Here is a 17765-nt window from a genome sequence, read left to right on the forward strand (position 1 = left end):
GAACTTTGCAGACCACTGAGGACTGGCAAAGTCTTCAAGACAGCAGGCATGAAACTCTATATGCCTTACATGATTCTTATAGAGCAGGTGAAATTTTCCTAATGAAATCTTTAACAAGCTAGGTATCATCTGCTTCAGTGTTTGATTACATACCTGAAAGAGTCGGGCCAGTTTCACCAAAGGTTTTGTGGAGGTCTAAGAAGCTTTTGGCATATCTAAGCTAAGCTTCTTGGACTAATTCCTTGTTTTGATTGAAAACTGTGACCAACTTAGTCTCTAAGAGAGATTTTAAGGCAAAACGTGGTGGTTTAGCTGGATTTCATAAAAAAATCAAACATATTCTGAACAAACAAGTTCTGTGGGACCATGAACCAGATAACTTGGAAACTTCAACCGGATGACTTAGAAACTTCAAAAGCTTTTCAGGAACCCTCAGAGTTATTGCCACTTTTTATCTCCTACTCATATCAATGAGCCATTTTGCAGGGCCATATTTCTCCTTCCTAGAAGTATGACTCCTTAGAGTAATTATCTCTGACACATGGATAGGAAATTGAGTATTTTGCAACCTGTTTTTCTGCAAAAAAATTATATTTCCAATCTATTAAATATTCATGAAGATAAAGTCCAGACTTTTAAAATATAGTATTTTACATGCCCATTGGCCAAATTACACTATCTTTTACACAAACTGAGTTGTTCCAGATATGATGTGTATTTAAGAATTTCTGACCCAAAAGAATATATCATCCTTAAGTGGGTATCTGTTATGGAAGCTCCTTATGCATGAAATGTCACCCGATAGAACTCATGGCAGAGATTAGAGAGATTAGAGATGCTGCTGGAGATAATGATGGAATTCAGTTGGGAATTTGAAGGCATAATGCAGGACAGGAGAGGAGAGGTGGTACAGACAACTCAAGATTTGCAGACACCTTCCAAACAAAAGTTTCTGGAGGATGGACTGCAAGAAGAGCAGAGTGATCCATGGAAGAATGTGACCATGAGGACAAGGTAGAGACTCAGCTAGTGGTGATGAAATTGAGTTGAGTAACAGGTTTGCTGCACTAGGGAATGAGGAGGAAACAGGTAGAAGATACAGTGGCAAGGAAGAAAAGAAGAGAAGCCAGTCCCTACAGAAGAGAGGTAGGGATGACAGAGAAAACCAGAAACTGGAGTTTAAGGAAAAGTGAGGATGATGCATAGGGGAATGCCACACAGAACTCAAGTCAGATTCATTCCAACATCAGGATGAGACAGGTCTATGTGTTTAGGGACTCCATACTCAGAAGAATCAACAGGTCTCTCACCAGACCAGATCCACATCCAGGGGAAAGTATGCTGTCTGCCAGGAGCAAGGATACGAGGTGTGGACGTGAAGCTGATGAGGATCCTAATGGAAGCATGGATAAGTCCACTGATTGTGCTGCATGTTGGGATGAATGATATTGAAAGATTTCCCCTAAAATGACTTAAGGATGAGTAGGCTCGGCCGAGTAAGCTGCTTAAAGAAGAAGAAACTCAGATGATTTTCAGCTGAATTCTTCTGGTCCCTAGAGAAGGAGGGTGAAGGCATGACAAGATAATGATAATCAACAAATGCCTCAAGGGTTGGTTCTATGAAGAAAGTTTTGGGATGACTAATCATTGGGAGATATTAACAGAAAGAAGAGATTCTTCTCAAATGATGGACTCCACTTCAGTATTAAACTTTTGGGATCATGTCTGGCATGATTGATAAGAAGGGCTTTTAACTAGGAGATGAGAGGAGAAGGTCGGGAGAGACTCATGAAATCTCCACGACTGGGTTTCAATACACGGGAGAAGGAAAATCAGCTAAATGAAGATATAATAAAGGACAGTGAAACATCACAAAGTAAGAGTATTGACAGCACAGAGAAAAAAATTACAAATACTGAGTGGAGTGGCAGGCAAGTAGTTGTTACAGTTAGTGAAAGGATATCTAATCCAGATAGAAAACTGGGTGAGATCCTAGATAAACAATGGACGTATTTGTACACTAATGTGAGGAGTGTAAATTAAATGGAGGAACTGGAACTACTGGGGCAGGGTCTTTCCCACATGCTCAGGGTCTAACTGATCACCATATTAGGAGTTGGGAAGGAATTTTCCTCTGGGTCAGATAGGCAGAGACCCTGGGGATTGTTCATCTTCCTCTGCAGCATGGGGCACAGGTCACTTGCAGGTTTAAAATAGTGTAAATGGTGAATTCTCTGTAACTTGAAGTCTTTAAATCATGATTTGAGGACTTTATAAAATCAGCTAGAGATTAGAGGTCTATTACAAGAGTGGGTGGGTAAGGTTCTGTGATTTGCAAGTGCAGGAGGTCAGACTAGATGATGATGATGGTCCCTTCTGACGTTAAAGTCTATGAGGTCAAATCGGGTATTACAGGGATTACAGAAACCTGGTGAAAGGCACTCATAACTGGAATACATGTACTGAAATGTATGTGCTGCTTAGGACCAATAGGAATAAAGGTAAAGTTGATAAGATAGTGTTGTACATCAGTGAAAATCTGTTTGGGTCAAAATCACTTTAGATAATAATTGTAAAAGAGATTGACTCAGGATAATGCTAGGGGGTTGCTATAGACCCCTAAGGTCACACTCATATGGACAGAGATCTCTTCAAATATTATTAGAAAGATCAGTACTATTGGAAATTGTGTCATAATGGGAGACTAACATATTGCACATAGATTGAAGAATAAATGCTACTAATTATGGCAGGTCCCATTTATTCCTGGAAGTGATCGATGTCAATTTCCTTCAAATTGTCACTGAATGAACAAGAAATGATGTAATTTATTTCAGACTTGGTTTTGGTAAGTAGTGAAGACATCATAGAAGGTCATAGGAAATAATCTTGGATCAAGTAATGATGAGTTGATTCATTTTAAATGAAATGGAAGGATGATCAAAACCAGGTCATCAACTATGATTTTTTACTTCAAAGGGGCAGACTTTGGGAAATGAAAGGAATTAGTTGAAGTCAACTGCACTAAAGAGCTCAGGAACTTCAATGTGGAGGAGTCTTGACTTTCTTCAAATCAAGAGTGCAAAAGCTATCTGAAATTTGCCTCACAAGCAAGGGGGGAAAAACTTGTAGGGAAAAGCTCCATACACAGATAGACGAATAGCCTCCACAGAAAGGTTATTAGGAGTAAGCAGAGAGCCTAGAGGGAATGGAAAAGGGGCCTAATCAGCAAAGAAAACTACATTGTGGTGATTAGAAAAATGTAGGAATAAAATGAGAACTGCAAAAAGTCAAGATGAAATAAATCTTGCCAAGGAAATTAAAATAAATAATAAGAGGTTTATTAGTTTAATAAATAGAGAAAAAATAAGGAAGGATGAGGTTGGACCGCTATGCAGCGTGGATGGGAAAATAATTAAAGATAATCCAGGTATGGCACAAAAACTAAATAAATAAGTTGCCTCCGTTTTCATTAAGGATAATAATATAGAACATGTGCAGGAAGGCAATACGGCTCATGAGAATGAGTGTCTAGAAATAAAACTTATTTCATCTGAGGTGAAACAAAAATGTAAGAGTTTAATAAACTCAAATCAGGATGGAGGGATAATTTACATCCCAGAATACTGAAAAAATGAACACATGAAATTGCTGGTCTGGTAATAAGGATTTTTAATATGGCTGTATATTCAGATGTATTAATATCATATGACTGGAGAATAGCTAATATTGAACCTATACTTAAGAGAGGGGAAAAGTGATTTGGGCAATTAAAAACTTGTTAGTCTAAACAGCAGTCCTATGCAAGGCTTTAGAACAAATTATGAAGGAAATAATAATTAAATTAATGGGAACATAATGCAATGAGGGTTTACCAAAGTTAAAAGATGAGTTTGGCACAATCTCTTTGAGAAGACAGCTGTTTTTTTAAAGATAATGGAAATGTAGTTGGTCTAATATCCTTGGACTTCATTAAACAATTGACAGCACTGCATGGGAAATTATTAGTTAAATTTGAGCAGATGGGGTCAAATACTAGAAAAGTAAAGTGGGAAAAGAACTGGCTAAAGGGGAGAAGGCAGCGGGTTGTGCGGAAAGATGAATCATCAGACTGGAGGGAACCTACTACTGGAGTTCCTCAAGGATTGGTTTTGGGACCAGTATTATTCAATTTTTTATTAATGATCTTGCACAGAAACTAGGAGAGCACAATTAAAATTTGCTGATGATACAAAGTTGGTAGGCATTGTCAATACAGAGGAAGGTCAGATTATTTTGCAGGAACATCTGGATAATGTTGAAGACAGGAGTGACAGAAATGGGATGAGATTCAATAGTATAAAGTGCAAAGTCATACATTTATGGTCTAATAATAGGAATTTCTTCTACAAGCTGTGGGCTGGAAATGACAGAGGAGAGAGACCAGGATGTGTGGGTTGATCACAGGATTACTATGAACCACCTATGTGATGAGGCTGTGAAAAAGACAAAAGGTGATCCTAGGAAGAGCCAGGCAAGTCATTTCCAGGAGAGAGAGAGAAAAATATTAATGCCATTTTACAAGGTGTTAGTAAGACCTCATTTCAAGTACTGTGTGCAAGTCTGGTCACCCATGTTCAAGAAAGATACTTTAAACTGGAACAGGTGCAGCAAAGAGGTATTAGGATGATCCAAGGAATAGAGGAATTAGTTTAACAGAAGATTGGAGGAGCTTGACTGGTTTACTGTTGCAAAAAGAAGACAGAGGCAATACAGCTGCTCTATACAAATACATCTGGGGTAAATACCAAGGATGGCAAAGAGGCAATGACGGCACAAGAAAAAAATGGATATAAACAGGCCATGACCAATTCTGGCTGGAAATTCAAAGAATGTTTCTAACCATCAGAGGGGTGAGAGTCAGGAACAGCCTCCCAGTAGGAGGTGGGAGGGCAAAACAACTTGAGGAGAGAGCTGGACAAATTTATGAACGCAGCGCTGGTGCAAGGATATTTTGCACCCTAGGCAAAACTTCCACCTTGCGCCCCGGAGCATCGCTTATTATAAACTTTCAAAAATGAATACTGCATAATGTGGCATTGTTTATTAGCATTAATATATATTTGGCTTGAAAATTTATTAATTTCACTATTTAGACTACATATTTAATGAAAATAAATGAATAACCTGACAGGAGGTGGGGCTGGCTGGCTTCGGGCACAGGGGTGTAGCACGGGTTGGCTGAAGACAGGTGGGTGTGGGGCTGGCTGGCTTCGGGCAGGGCAGGGAATGCAGAGCTGGTTGGAGATTGCGTGCGGGGTTGGCTGGAGACAGGGGAGTGCGGGGCTGGCTGGCTTCAGGCAGAGGGGTGCAGCAGGGGTTCGCTGGAGACAGGGGGTGTGGGGCTAGCTGGCTGCAGGCAGGACAGAGGCTGCAGTAGGGGCTGGAGATGGGCTGGCTGCCGGCAGGGCAGGGGATGCAGCAGGGGCTGGCTGCGGGCAAGGAGTGTGGGGCTGGATGGAGGCAGGGTAGGGGGTGCAGCAGGGACTGGAGATGGGCTGGCTGCAGGCAGGGGCTGCGGAGGGGCTGGCTGGAGGCAGGGCAGGGGGGTGCGGGAGGGTCTGGCTGGAGGCAGGACAGGGGGGTGCAGCAGGGGCTGCTGCAAGGGCTTGCTGTGAGCAGGGTGACAGGTACCAGGGTTGTCCCTAGATATTCTGGGGCCCTATGCAGCCCCCCCGCGGGGGGGGGGTGTGCCCCAGGCTTCCATGGGGGGGGGCAGGCCTCCGGGGAGGCCGAGCTGGCTTGGGGGGCAGGGGGAAACCACCTCCCAGCACTCACCAGCGGCGCGGCTGAGGCTGAGTCTCTGCACTTCCCCTCGGCGATGAGTGCAGGCTCTGCCCCGCTGCAGAGCTCAGGGGAGTGGGGGCACGGCAGGGCTGAGCAGGGGCAGGGGCCCGGTGGCAGAGCAGGAGCAGTAGGGAGCAGCGCGGCGCCCCTGGTGGCCGGAGGAGGAATGACATCACTTCCCAGCCGGCCGGAGCTGATCACATAGCGCCCCCTCGCACAGCAGCGGGAAGAGGGTTACACATTTAGCCAGCACCGGGTGAGCATCCCAGACATTTTGGGTACCGCTTTTTGGCACCCTCAAATCTTGGTGCCCTACGTGGCTGCTTAGTTTGCCTAGTGGTTGCACTGGCCCTGTATGAACATGATTGTATGATGGGGTTGCTTGTAATGGAGAGGCACAGGGCTCAGTAGCAGACATGGGGCTCACTTCTAGTTAACATGTTTTGTTCCTAAAAGCTCATTGTTCAGGGTTTCAGCCATCCCCCTGCAGGGTCAGGAAGGCATTTCCCCTCCCTCAGTGTAGTCTCATTTTTTTATTTTATGTCCTTCCTCTGAAGCATCAGGGATGGCCATGGCTGGAGATGGGGCACTGGAAGGGGGGGCAGGGCACTGGGGTTGGGTGCCATCAGTCTCTCTCTCAGAAGCTTGATTGCCTAGTTCTTGCCTACATGCTGTAGATCTAACTCATCACCATACATGGGGTTGGGAAGGAATTTTCCACCAGATCAGATAGGCAGTGACCTTACGTGTTTATTTTGCCTTTCTCTGCCGTTTGCAGTGCGGGTCATTTGCCAAGATTACCTGGGTATATTTCAGGCAGTCATTTCCTTGCCATTGCAGGGGCTTCAGGAACTGGTGCTCCTTCCTACTCTGTCTGTGGCACACAACAGTCTAGTCTCCTGTGGGCTGTAATATAGTGGTCTAATATTGGTTGCTGGCTTCAGTGCGCGGGTGCTGAGTGGTGTTGGTGGCCTGTGATATTCAAGCAGTCGGTCTAGATGATCTGGTCATCCCTTCTGGCCTTAAGCTCTATGACTCCAGGAATCTGAAAGGGGATCTCCGCAAATACTACATACTTTATATTGGGGAGAATACTTAAAATAATTTCCATGGATTCCTTGTCTATTTGTACTATTTGACTGCCTTAAAGACTGAAATAAATTCCCTGAGCAAGCAAAAACTCTCCTCCTAAAATATTCTCTATGTCTCTGTACTGATAACATTCCTTTCAGTGAGCTACAGTGTGTTAATGTGCTGATAAAGTTATTTTTGTAACTCATCCATTTTTATGGCCGAAAGAGAAAAACTGCTCCTAAGATGAACTTTTATATTTCTAAGCTGAAGGTCTGTAACTGAACTGTAACAAGAAGGTTAATATCTATCATTAATAGAAATGGATATATTGGGATAACTGTATCACTGGTCGAATGCCACTGACTTAATTAGATCAGGGATATATTATGTACACTCTCTCACGGAATTTTGAAAAATAAAACAAACACATTTTTTAAAAGAAAATATTGCCTTAGGATTGAAGGGGAAGGAGATTGATTATGGTGGTTTGTGTTCTCTAATAAGCTTTGGAGCTTCCTTCAGTCTTAAATTGATTCATCACTTTCTAACCTGTCCCTTTATAAATCATTTCATTTTCCTTTTTTCCTCCTTTCCCCTCCCCCTCCATCAAGTTGATTTTTAAATTAAATGCTTGCAGATTTTCCTCTCTGTATGTACAGGGTACACATAACCATACTGGCGGGAGATGCTAAAATGAGACAGCGTTATCACCACCTTAACAATGACAAAGCCAGAGGATTATGTGGGCTTTTTTTATTGTATGGACCTGGAGAATATTACTATTTTTCTTTTCCGCATGTTGATATGGATTTGTAACACAAGGGACTTTATCTCTACAGACACACGCACACACAGGCATTTTCAGAGTAATACATTATCATTGCGGACACACAAGGCTAATCCATGAATAGGGCGATAGCTATGCTTCCTCTGGAGGAAAAATATCTTGTTTAACATTTTCAGAATACATTGTGGATTCCTATAAAAAGGCATGTTGGAAAGTTTTGAAGGGTGTTTGCATTTCCATGACATAATGTGCCGTTAAGTGTGAAGCAAGAAATTTTATAATTAGGTATGGTTTATGGACTTGGTACTCCAAGGCATTGATCTTATTGCCTTAAAAGGACACAGACATGAAAAATATTTTAAATTAGATATGACTGATAGATGATGAGAGAAAAATCTCTTTCCAGACAGACATTTAATACCTGGAGAATTCTCCCTTTCCAGATATAGATATATCACATTGATTTAGCCTTAATGGACTGAACACAGACAGACTCATTTTTCTATAACTATTTTGGAAGGCTTTTGTTCTAAAATGCCCTAAAATTCAGGAGGAATTAAAGTCAACATAATGTACATGTTTTATTTACTGAAAATATTTAAATACTACTATTTAATATTATATCTTTTGGAGGATATTTTGATGATTAAATTATTTCTATATTTAAAACCATTCCACTGTGGAACATCCCTTTTATGAAAAGTTAAACAAAAAAGTTTCTTTACAGGCTTTGAAGAGATGATTGGGGCGACTAGAATGGCTAACATTCAGGGCACTAATTCTGTGGCAATGCTCCATACATGCTTGGCCAAACTGCATCTCTTGTGCCAAAAATTTCATATTTCTATCTCTGATTTTCATTTTGTAATAGGAGCAACCACCAGCTAGCTTGTAGGACATTTACTGTACATTAATAATAGCGAGGACGACAGTTCTGCCATGGATCTCACTCATGGATTCCATGACTTTGAAGTTTTTCAACAAATACCCATGACTTATGGGGTTTGAAGATGTGGGTATATAAATGGCTGAAACAAATTTACTGATGACCTGGAGATCGCCCACCTTAAAACCAGAGTTGGAGGACAGACTAAGGTCCAAGTTCAGCAAAGCACTTAACCACATGCTCATTGTTAAGCAAGTACCTAAGTCCCATTGGCTTAAAATTAAGTGCTCTACTGAACAGGGATGGACTTACCCTCCTAACTTCCTACCCCGCTGCAAGCTAAACAGGCAGATTCCATGACCACTTCATAGCTTTTTCAGGACAGCTACCATAACACTTAATTCTAATAATAGTTCTTATGTGCATGGAAAATTTCACACACAGCCCAATTCTCTGTTGTGTTACAGTGGAGTTATAACTGGCATAAAACTGGTGCAATACAATGAAGAATAAAGACAACACCACTGTAGGTTCAGGAAAGGATTGTGAACTCAGCAAGGCACAAAACTTAGGTCCTGATCCTGAGGTAAACTCTATGGCCATATCAACACTGCAAAAAATGGGTGCATTTTTAACATCTGTTAACTAACTCATGCTAAAATTTAAGTATCATGAGTTTACGCTAGGATAAACTACAAATATTTGTAAACTGCAACAAATGATTGTGTGGTGTCTAGACTAGTCTTTAGGTTTGATTAGCCTTTGATTGCCAGGAATTCCAGGTAAAAATCTTAGATGAAGGGATGTCCCAGGGATTTTATATAGGTGCAGAGGTCTGCCTTCACAGTATATATTGCAGGATATGGAGCTTGGAGTGCAGTTAATTGTGTGATTAACATTTTGCACAGCTCCTTTCCAGTTTAGAACCTTTTTTGCTTTGGTCCCAACCCTGCAAGCACACATGTATAACTGAACTTAATGGAACTTCTCACATAAATAAAAGTTTAAGACGCTGCAGTATTGGGGTCTCAGACCACAGTCCTGTAAACACTTAGCCATGTGCCTAACTTCACAAACATAAGTAATACCACTGAGTTCAAAGGAACACTATTCATGTGTAAGTTAAGCAAATACCTATGTGTTTTCAGGATCAGGGCCTTAGCTTGAAATTGCTGTGTAGTTTCAGTCCCGAATTGCTGATCTACGTCCCATGGTCACCAAGACTTGGAATGCCATTATGGGGCTGCATTGCACATATTTCCTTGCACTAAAACACAGCCCAGGCTGCAACTGAACAGATGATGAGTCCCACAAAAGAAAAGTCAAGGATTTTCACACAAAGGTACATTCTTTTGCAGGAATTTTTGGTAATTTTTCATAATTCAAAATGGCAATATCTACTTCACAAAAAAAATCTTGAAAAAGTGAAATCTGGGGCAGCGGGGGATTAGTACCCTGAAACAGGATGGAGATTTTTGGTTGTGTTTTTTTTCTGGCGCATAACATTTTGCAGGAGAATTCCTTACTTTAACACAACCAGTTAAACTCTACTGCATCAAACTGTAATAGCTCCAAGCTGCTGCATAAGTATATTCTGTGATCTAACACAGTCTTGTGCTTTCTTTCATTTCCCAAATCATAAATGAAAGAAGGAAGAACTAATTTAACCAAAAATAAGATGAGTCTGCACCACCTCCAGAATCTCAGCTCAACCTATTTGTCTTCTTCATTCCTTCCCAGATTATCTGTCATTTAAACATGCATCTTTGTTTTAGGGTTAGATTGGAACGCCCTCAAGTTTTATGTTTATAACTGATCCTGAAAAAAAACTCTTAAACTCATGCCTGACTTTATGCATGTGATAGTACCACTGAAACACATGTTTAAGTGTTTGCAGAATTGGGGGAGGGGCAAATTTTGCAGACTCACATGATTACAATAAAACTAGATCCAAATATTTGGGTGCTAACTCAAAATAGAGCCTCAGATGCTTTTGTTGTTCCCCAACACTAGGAAATTGTTACTATGAATGTTTTAATCTTATAGTATTTATCATAATTTAGATGTCATTACTTTTAGTTTAAAATTTCCACACCCTTTCCAAAACAGCTTAAACCGCTTTAATTAAGAGTCCTCTTTAATTCAGTTTCAGGCAGATTAATCTAATAATTAGAGACTTTTCACAAGTAAGCTAATGCTTCTCTGGCAAAACAGGCTGAGAACAAATACCTCATTTTGCAGTAGATATTCCACTTGACCTCCATATTTCATAATAAATGTAACAAGGTTCTTCCTGGAAATTAAAAAAAAAAATAAAAAAAATCAACATTCAGTTAGTGGTAGGTAGAAAAAGAAAGTGGGCATTATTTTTACCTCGCACTATAAATCAAGAAGAACTTCATTGGCCACAGTGATTTTACATTGGTATAAATATGAATTCAGAATCAAGACAAGTGCTTATATAGATTTCAAAGAATATTGGACCTGACACGTCACTACCTTTATGTAGTCACTTACCCTTGCACAAAGTAGGTTTAAAATGCTACCATTCCAATCTGGTGGCATTTTACACCTACTTTTTAGAAACATAAGCCACTTAAGCATCTGCCTAAAGCTAAGGATATGCTTAAGTCCCATCGACTGTGTGTGTTTAAAGTTAAGTGCATGCTTAAATGCTTTTTGAATAGAGATGGACCTAAGTGCTTTGCTGTCTAGGTTTGAAAATAGGGTGGAAATCTATGGATAATCAAGTCCTATGTCTGCAAAACGACTGGAAATAATTCTGAATTTTATAAACTTTGAATCAGATCACTAGTGTAGAAAAGTACATTTTTAAAAAGGGACAGTGTTGAAATAATAATCATAAATTTAAGTAATTACTTATATTTCTAATATTTACACATTTTATTTTTTCAAATGATTTCAGTTTCAGTGATTTCCCTTACTTTCTAATATGTATGTTGTGGCTTTACTTTTCTACTCCATTCAGGCTGAACTCAGGAAACTGATGTAACCCACATTAACCTAGTGTAGATCTCTATCCCTTGAGTCTGTTCCTGCCTCGATCCTGTAATATATGTTGCTCATGTATATATTATGTTAGAACCAATGTATATCCATGGATCCAATGACTTTAGCACATCAGGTAATATACAACAGTTTTGCAACATAAGGCAGCAAAATGTGAGAACCACTCTCAGATGCTGATTTCTATTCAAACATGTACATGATAATGCAGAGTAATATACTACATACACTACAGCATTCATTTTTTTAATTTCCTGACAGCTGAACTTCTTGTGGCGTGCTGCCAGGTTTCCTTTCCAAAAGGCCATTTATTAATATGCTAATAAAAAACTGTATCTAACAACACTCATCAGGGAAACCAGCATGTTGTATTTAACAGCATCTTGATGTTGAGGAATTTGGGCCAAAATTAGCCCTGGCCTAAGTGAATACAATTCCACTGATGTCCAGGGATTTACCCCAAGTTTGAATTTCACTCTGGGTGTTCATTATAGCGAGGGATGGAGGTGTAGACCTACCAGTGGATATACTGATCTGTTTCATTAGCTACCCACTTGCCTATAAGAGGAATCTGCTGATTTGCAAGGGTAAGGTATCAGCTCATTCTCATCATTTCATCCCAGGCCAGAGAATAGCAGCTAAAGAAGTCATGTGTTCATTATTCTCCATGGGAGCTAGGTAGAGCGTGACCATCTTAACCAATTTGGCTCCTGGGACAAAAATGTTGTTTCATTTTGCCATATCATGACACAAATATCACCCTGTGGCATTTCATTATGATGCGGCTGCCCACTCAGAAACTGCTATTAAGAATAGCAAAGGAGGGCATCTTGTCGTGTAATGTGATTTATTTCCAAGTCTTCACTGCAGAGTTACCTCCAGTTATAACTCAAGTGTTGCTCCAGCTCAAGTCCCGTCCACACACAAAATCCTTTAACTCAATTGTGTTAGTGCTTTCAATTTGAGTTGGATGGCCTTAGTGGTGGTAGAGGCTACATGCTGAATAAACACAACTTCTCAGCTACTGACACAATTTTTCTGTGCAGATCATATGCTTGCAGTATGCCCACTCTCACATGAACTTAACTCAAGGAGGAGTTAGATCACTGCAGAGTTAATTGGAGTGTAAGACCTAGCATAAAAAGGCCACTGCTAAATCTCCTTCTGGTATAGGCAGGAGGAAAGGAAACCCCTGTTTACCAATGAGTGGGTTAAGAGCCAAAATACTGGAAGGGAAAGAGAAGCAGACTGTAAACAAGAGTTGTGTTTTTTACGAAGTGCTTTGTGTTTGTAAGAAACTAAATAGATCTTTTGAAAACATCCCATATAGTTCAAGGTGACCTTGAACAAGTCACCTCACCTGTCTGTGCCTCATTTTCCCATCTGTAAAATGGGAAATGTGATATTTATCTTCCTTTATAAAGCACTTTGAGATCTATGGATGAAAAACACTACTAGATTTAACTATTATTATATAAGAGCTAAATATTCCTCACTCCTTCAAAAGTTGCTCAGTGAAAGTGGAGGGAGAGTTAGCTCTGCGGATATGGGGAAATAAGAGGATGTCATATGTCTTGATTTTAGAAAAGCTTTCAATACGGTCTCCCACAGTATTCTTGCCAGCAAGTTAAAAATGTATGGATTGGGTGAATGGACTATAAGGTGGATAGAAAGCTGGCTAGATCATCAGGCTCAATGGGTAGGGATCAACAGCGCGATGTCTAGTTGGCAGCCGGTATCAAGCGGAGTGCCCCAGGGGTTGTTCCTGGGGCCAGTTTTGTTCAACATCTTCACTGATGGGATGGATTGCATCCTCAGCAAGTCCGCAGATGACACTAAGCTGGGGGGGTGAGGTAGACACACTGGAGGGTAGGGCTGGGGTCCAGAGTGACCTAGACAAATTGGACGATTGGGCCAAAAGAACTCTGATGAGTTTCAACAAGGACAAGTGCAGACTTCTGCACTAAGGATGGAAGAATCTCATGCACTGCTACATGCTGGGGATCAGCTGGCTAAGCGGCAGTTCTGCAGAAAAGGACCTGGGGATTACAGTGGATAAGAAGCTGGATATGAGTCAACAGTGTGCCCTTGTTGCCAAGAAGGCTAACGGCATATTGGGCTGCATTAGTAGGAGCACTGCCGGCATATCGAGGGAAGTGATTATTCCCCTCTATTCAACAATGGTGAGGCCACATCTGGAGTATTCCATCCAGTTTTGGGGGCCCCACTACAGAAAGGATGTGAACAAATTGGAGACAGTCCAATGGAGAGCAACAAAAATTATTAGGGAGCTGGGGCACATAATTTAATGAGGAGAGGCTGAGGAACTGGGCTTATTTAGTCTGCAGAAGAGAAGAGTGAGGGGGGATTTGATAGCAGCCTTCAAGTACCTGAAGGAGGGGTTCCAAAGAGGATGGAGCGAGGCTGTTCTCAGTGGTGGCAGATGACAGAACAAGAAGCAATAGTCTCAAGTTGCTGTGGGGTAGGTCTAGGTTGGATATTAGGAAAAACTATTTCACTAGGAAGGTGGTAAAGCACTGGAATGGGTTTTCTAGGGAGTGGTGGTGGAATCTCCATCCTTAGAGGTTTTAAGGCCTGGCTTGACAAAGCCCTGGCTGGGATGATTTAGGTGGGGTTGGTTCTGCTTTGAGCAGGGGGTTGGACTTGATGACCTCCTGGGCTCTCTTCCAACCCTAATCTGCTAGGAGAGATCTGGGTGTCTTTGACACATCAGCCCTAGAGCTATATTGAACCCTGTTATAACTACCTTTGTTAAAATAGCACCTGGTTACAAAGACTATGTTATGAAGAGTGAACCCATTACCACAGTATTTATATTTATATTAGGCTCTGAAAAAAGTCTCTCTATGAGCAGCAGCATGAGAAAATTACAGCTCCTTCAATCCAGGGAACTTTGGAGAAGTGGGGGAGAGGATGTTTTTCTCCCAGCTGTAATTTTCAAGTTCTCCAGTTCATAAAGAGAGAATTTTAAGAGCCAAACACTGCTATAAATGCTGTATGATAATTTTTCTCTACATAACACCATTCTCATCGATTTGTAGTGAGTTGCTATTTTAACAAGACTAGCTATAACAGGGTTTAACTACACAGTTAACACTCACTGTGCTTGTAAAAATGCTATGGATGGCAGAGAGCACTATAGCCGACTATACTGAAATACACAGAAAGCCATTTTGTTGCAAACTGGAGAAAATAGAATTTTTCTTTTATTTATGATAGAATCTATAATGAAAATGTCACATACATGCTCAACATTAAGGGACAGGGAGAAAATATAGTTCAATAAAGCAGACCATTCTGCCAAACAACCAGTGAGGACAGAAGGGGAAAAAAAACAGAAACAAAAACAAAAACAAAAACCTGTTGAGCTCATTTTACTTCACTTGCTGTAATCTCCATCCTTAGATAGAATTTAGCCAGAGCACAAGAGTTAAAACAACCTGGCTCTGCATGACTTCTAATGAATACAAGAGCACAAGACATCAGCTTCTCTTTTCATCTCAAAGACAGTACTGTGATAAGAATCTGATGCATAGAAATGCTTTAATTGCTGGTCCAGTCACGTGGCCCGGTTCAGGGTTTCAGTCACATGACAAAGATCAGTATCTACTGACTTCAGTAATTACTGTCAGAAGCACCTTCAATAGCATCATGACCACTAACATAGTGATGCAAAAATTGGCTCAATACTGACTCATTGGAAGAACTGGCATTTATTGAAAGGCCAGCAATGGTTCATGCTGCACCCTCTGTTGTCTTGGTAGTTCTCCCATCCATGTACAAACCAAAGCCTGGCTCTGCTTAGCTTATAAGTGTTGATGAAATCACAGCCCCAGGGCATCCAGGTGCTGATAGCAAATATATATGGTTATCAAGCACAGCTACTCCAACTACTAACATTCTTACCTGGACACCTTCCAAATATATGTATATTGTAGCAGCTGGTTCACATTAAATTGACTTTGGTCATCTTCAAGCTGTAGAGAAAGGAGCATATAAAGAGTTACATAACTGCTGGTATGAAGCATCTAAATGGTACAAATTTGGTTGGTGCTTCATAATGTCAGTATGTTCTTTCATTATTTTTGGCCCATTACTGAAGACTGATGAAAACCTTCCTCTCCTTGCCTACATGTTCTTGAGCCCTTAGATAAACTTTTTAAGCTGGTAACACCACCAGCCTGACCTTGGAAAGTAAGAAGCTCATCTTGAGTAAAATCCTCATCACTTTTGTGCATTTTCAAATAAAGACTTGATTGCAAATAGAGAAAGGCTGAGGCCACAACATTCCAATCCAGTCCTGGATTTTTTAACACCCCCAGATTGAGGAAGAGTATAGCTCAAGGTTATGGTTTCTTGCATGAGTTTAAAAAAAATAGGAGCCACTTGAAAAAATTCCTAGTTTGTCATAGATTTCAAGCACACTCAAACTTCAGGATATTTTGATCTGAAATTGTGTTTGGTGCCCATCTTTCACATTAAGATTATATTTTGGTTTCTCCAGGTTCTTGCCTTTTTGACAGAGGAGAAATCCCAGCCCGTATCCTCAACCAGCAGTATAGAGAGAAGACATTCTCTCAGGAAAAGCCACTCCTGCATGCTACACCAAGTAGAAGACATTTCATACTCCTCCCACCCCCACCCTCACCATCTGCTTCCTCCTCCTTTTAGGGAATACATTGGGGATTATAGTCATATGGGTGACATATGGGATGGGAGCCATGTTTACTGATAAACAGGGTCAAAATCCAACACACTTTTGCCATCTCCCTAGAGAGAGACTTTTCCCCACCATCTTTACCTGCACAGATTCTGCTGATCAGGCCACCCCACCACCCATCAGAGGTACTCTTTCTTCCAGCCCCATGAATGGCCTCCCGCCTTCCTTTGATTCTTGAATCTCTGCCTTTCAAGCAAGGTAGTTCCCAACATTCAGCCAGCAAGTTGCCATTGCCTGTGTTCTGCACAGACAGCTCTGACTCACTGCTGAGTCCAGATCTCTGCTGACTATAGGGCCTTGAAGTATGCTGTGAAATAACTGTCCACAGCATGACAATGGAAATCAGAAGGCAAGTTAATTGAAACATCTTTATGTCTTTGATAATTAAGCAAGAATACAAAGGAAACAAAAGTAACAGCGAAGATACCTGACACCCAGGGCTTTAATGGCTCCCCAACCAAACAGTTATCACTGGCAAAAATGGGAGTAGTCATGCCATGTGAGCAATCATGCACAGCACTTGATAAGAACTCGAAGATATGGTATCAGACAGAATTGTAAGGAAGGAATGTGTAAGTCCCTCCCAAAACCTGTATAGTTACTGTAACAATGCTTAAAGCTCCTCCCCTCTTCCCCCCCGCCCCACCAACAAACCAACACAAAACAGAGCAGTTAACATGAAACAAAAACATTGCTCAATGATGGCCTTAGGGTATGGCTACACTAGCAGCTGTACAGCGCTGGGAGTTAAACCTGTCTTTGTACAGCTGAGTAGGGAAAGCGCTGCAGTCCGTCCACACTGAGAACTGCCAGCGTACTGTCATGGCCACATTTGCAGCGGCATTGGGAGCAGTGCATTATGGGCAGCTATCCCAGCATTCAAGTGGCTGCAACGGGTGGGGTGGAGTGTGATAGGGAGCGTGGGGGGGGGGGAGAGAGGATTTTTGGAGCTGACACACTGTCAGCAGTTGCCTTGCAAGTTCCAACCCCCTCCCCACCCCTCTCTCACTCACTGAAAGCAAACAGCAGCTGATAAGCAGCCTCCCTGAAACGGACCCCCTGCTCCCTCTCTCCCACACGCCATGCCGTTTCTCTCCTCAAGCCCTCTCCCTCCCCCTCTTTTCATGCAAACACTAGCTGTGGGCGTTCCAAAGGGAGCCCCCTGCCTGCCTCTGCTCATTCACAGCAAACACTAGCTGTGTTTGTTTTTTTGATAAAAAGCTTTGGGAGCCCGGAGCTCGCAATAAAACAAAGAGAGGCATCACAACAAAACAAAGAGTAATCTTTACTTAAAAGCATTATGGGAAGCTTCCGGAGGTCAGTTACAGCGTACTAAGATTATTCCTTGTTTACACTGGTGCCCCAGTGCTGCAGCAGCAGCGCTATTCTCTTTATTCGTCTCTTGGAGATGGAGTACAAGCAGC

At 41.5% G+C, this 17765-nt stretch overlaps 1 protein-coding gene across 4 annotated transcripts in view; it reads right to left on the minus strand.

Moving 5' to 3' along the window:
- PIK3C2G (phosphatidylinositol-4-phosphate 3-kinase catalytic subunit type 2 gamma) overlaps positions 1-17765 on the minus strand; it is a 335543-nt gene that overhangs the window by 260373 nt on the left and 57405 nt on the right. For all 4 annotated transcript variants that reach the window (XR_003997645.1, XM_030541961.1, XM_030541971.1 and 1 more), the window contains exons 7-8: positions 15528-15598; positions 10803-10866 (exon numbers count right to left, since the gene is read on the minus strand). Coding sequence is in view for 3 of the 4 variants with exons in the window: in XM_030541961.1 (XP_030397821.1) it covers positions 10803-10866; positions 15528-15598 (135 nt within the window). In the remaining variant the exon portion in view is untranslated. The remainder of the gene's footprint in view (positions 1-10802; positions 10867-15527; positions 15599-17765) is intronic.

Source organism: Gopherus evgoodei, chromosome 1 (genome assembly GCF_007399415.2).
Source record: "Gopherus evgoodei ecotype Sinaloan lineage chromosome 1, rGopEvg1_v1.p, whole genome shotgun sequence".
Classification (NCBI taxonomy): Eukaryota; Metazoa; Chordata; order Testudines; family Testudinidae; genus Gopherus; species Gopherus evgoodei.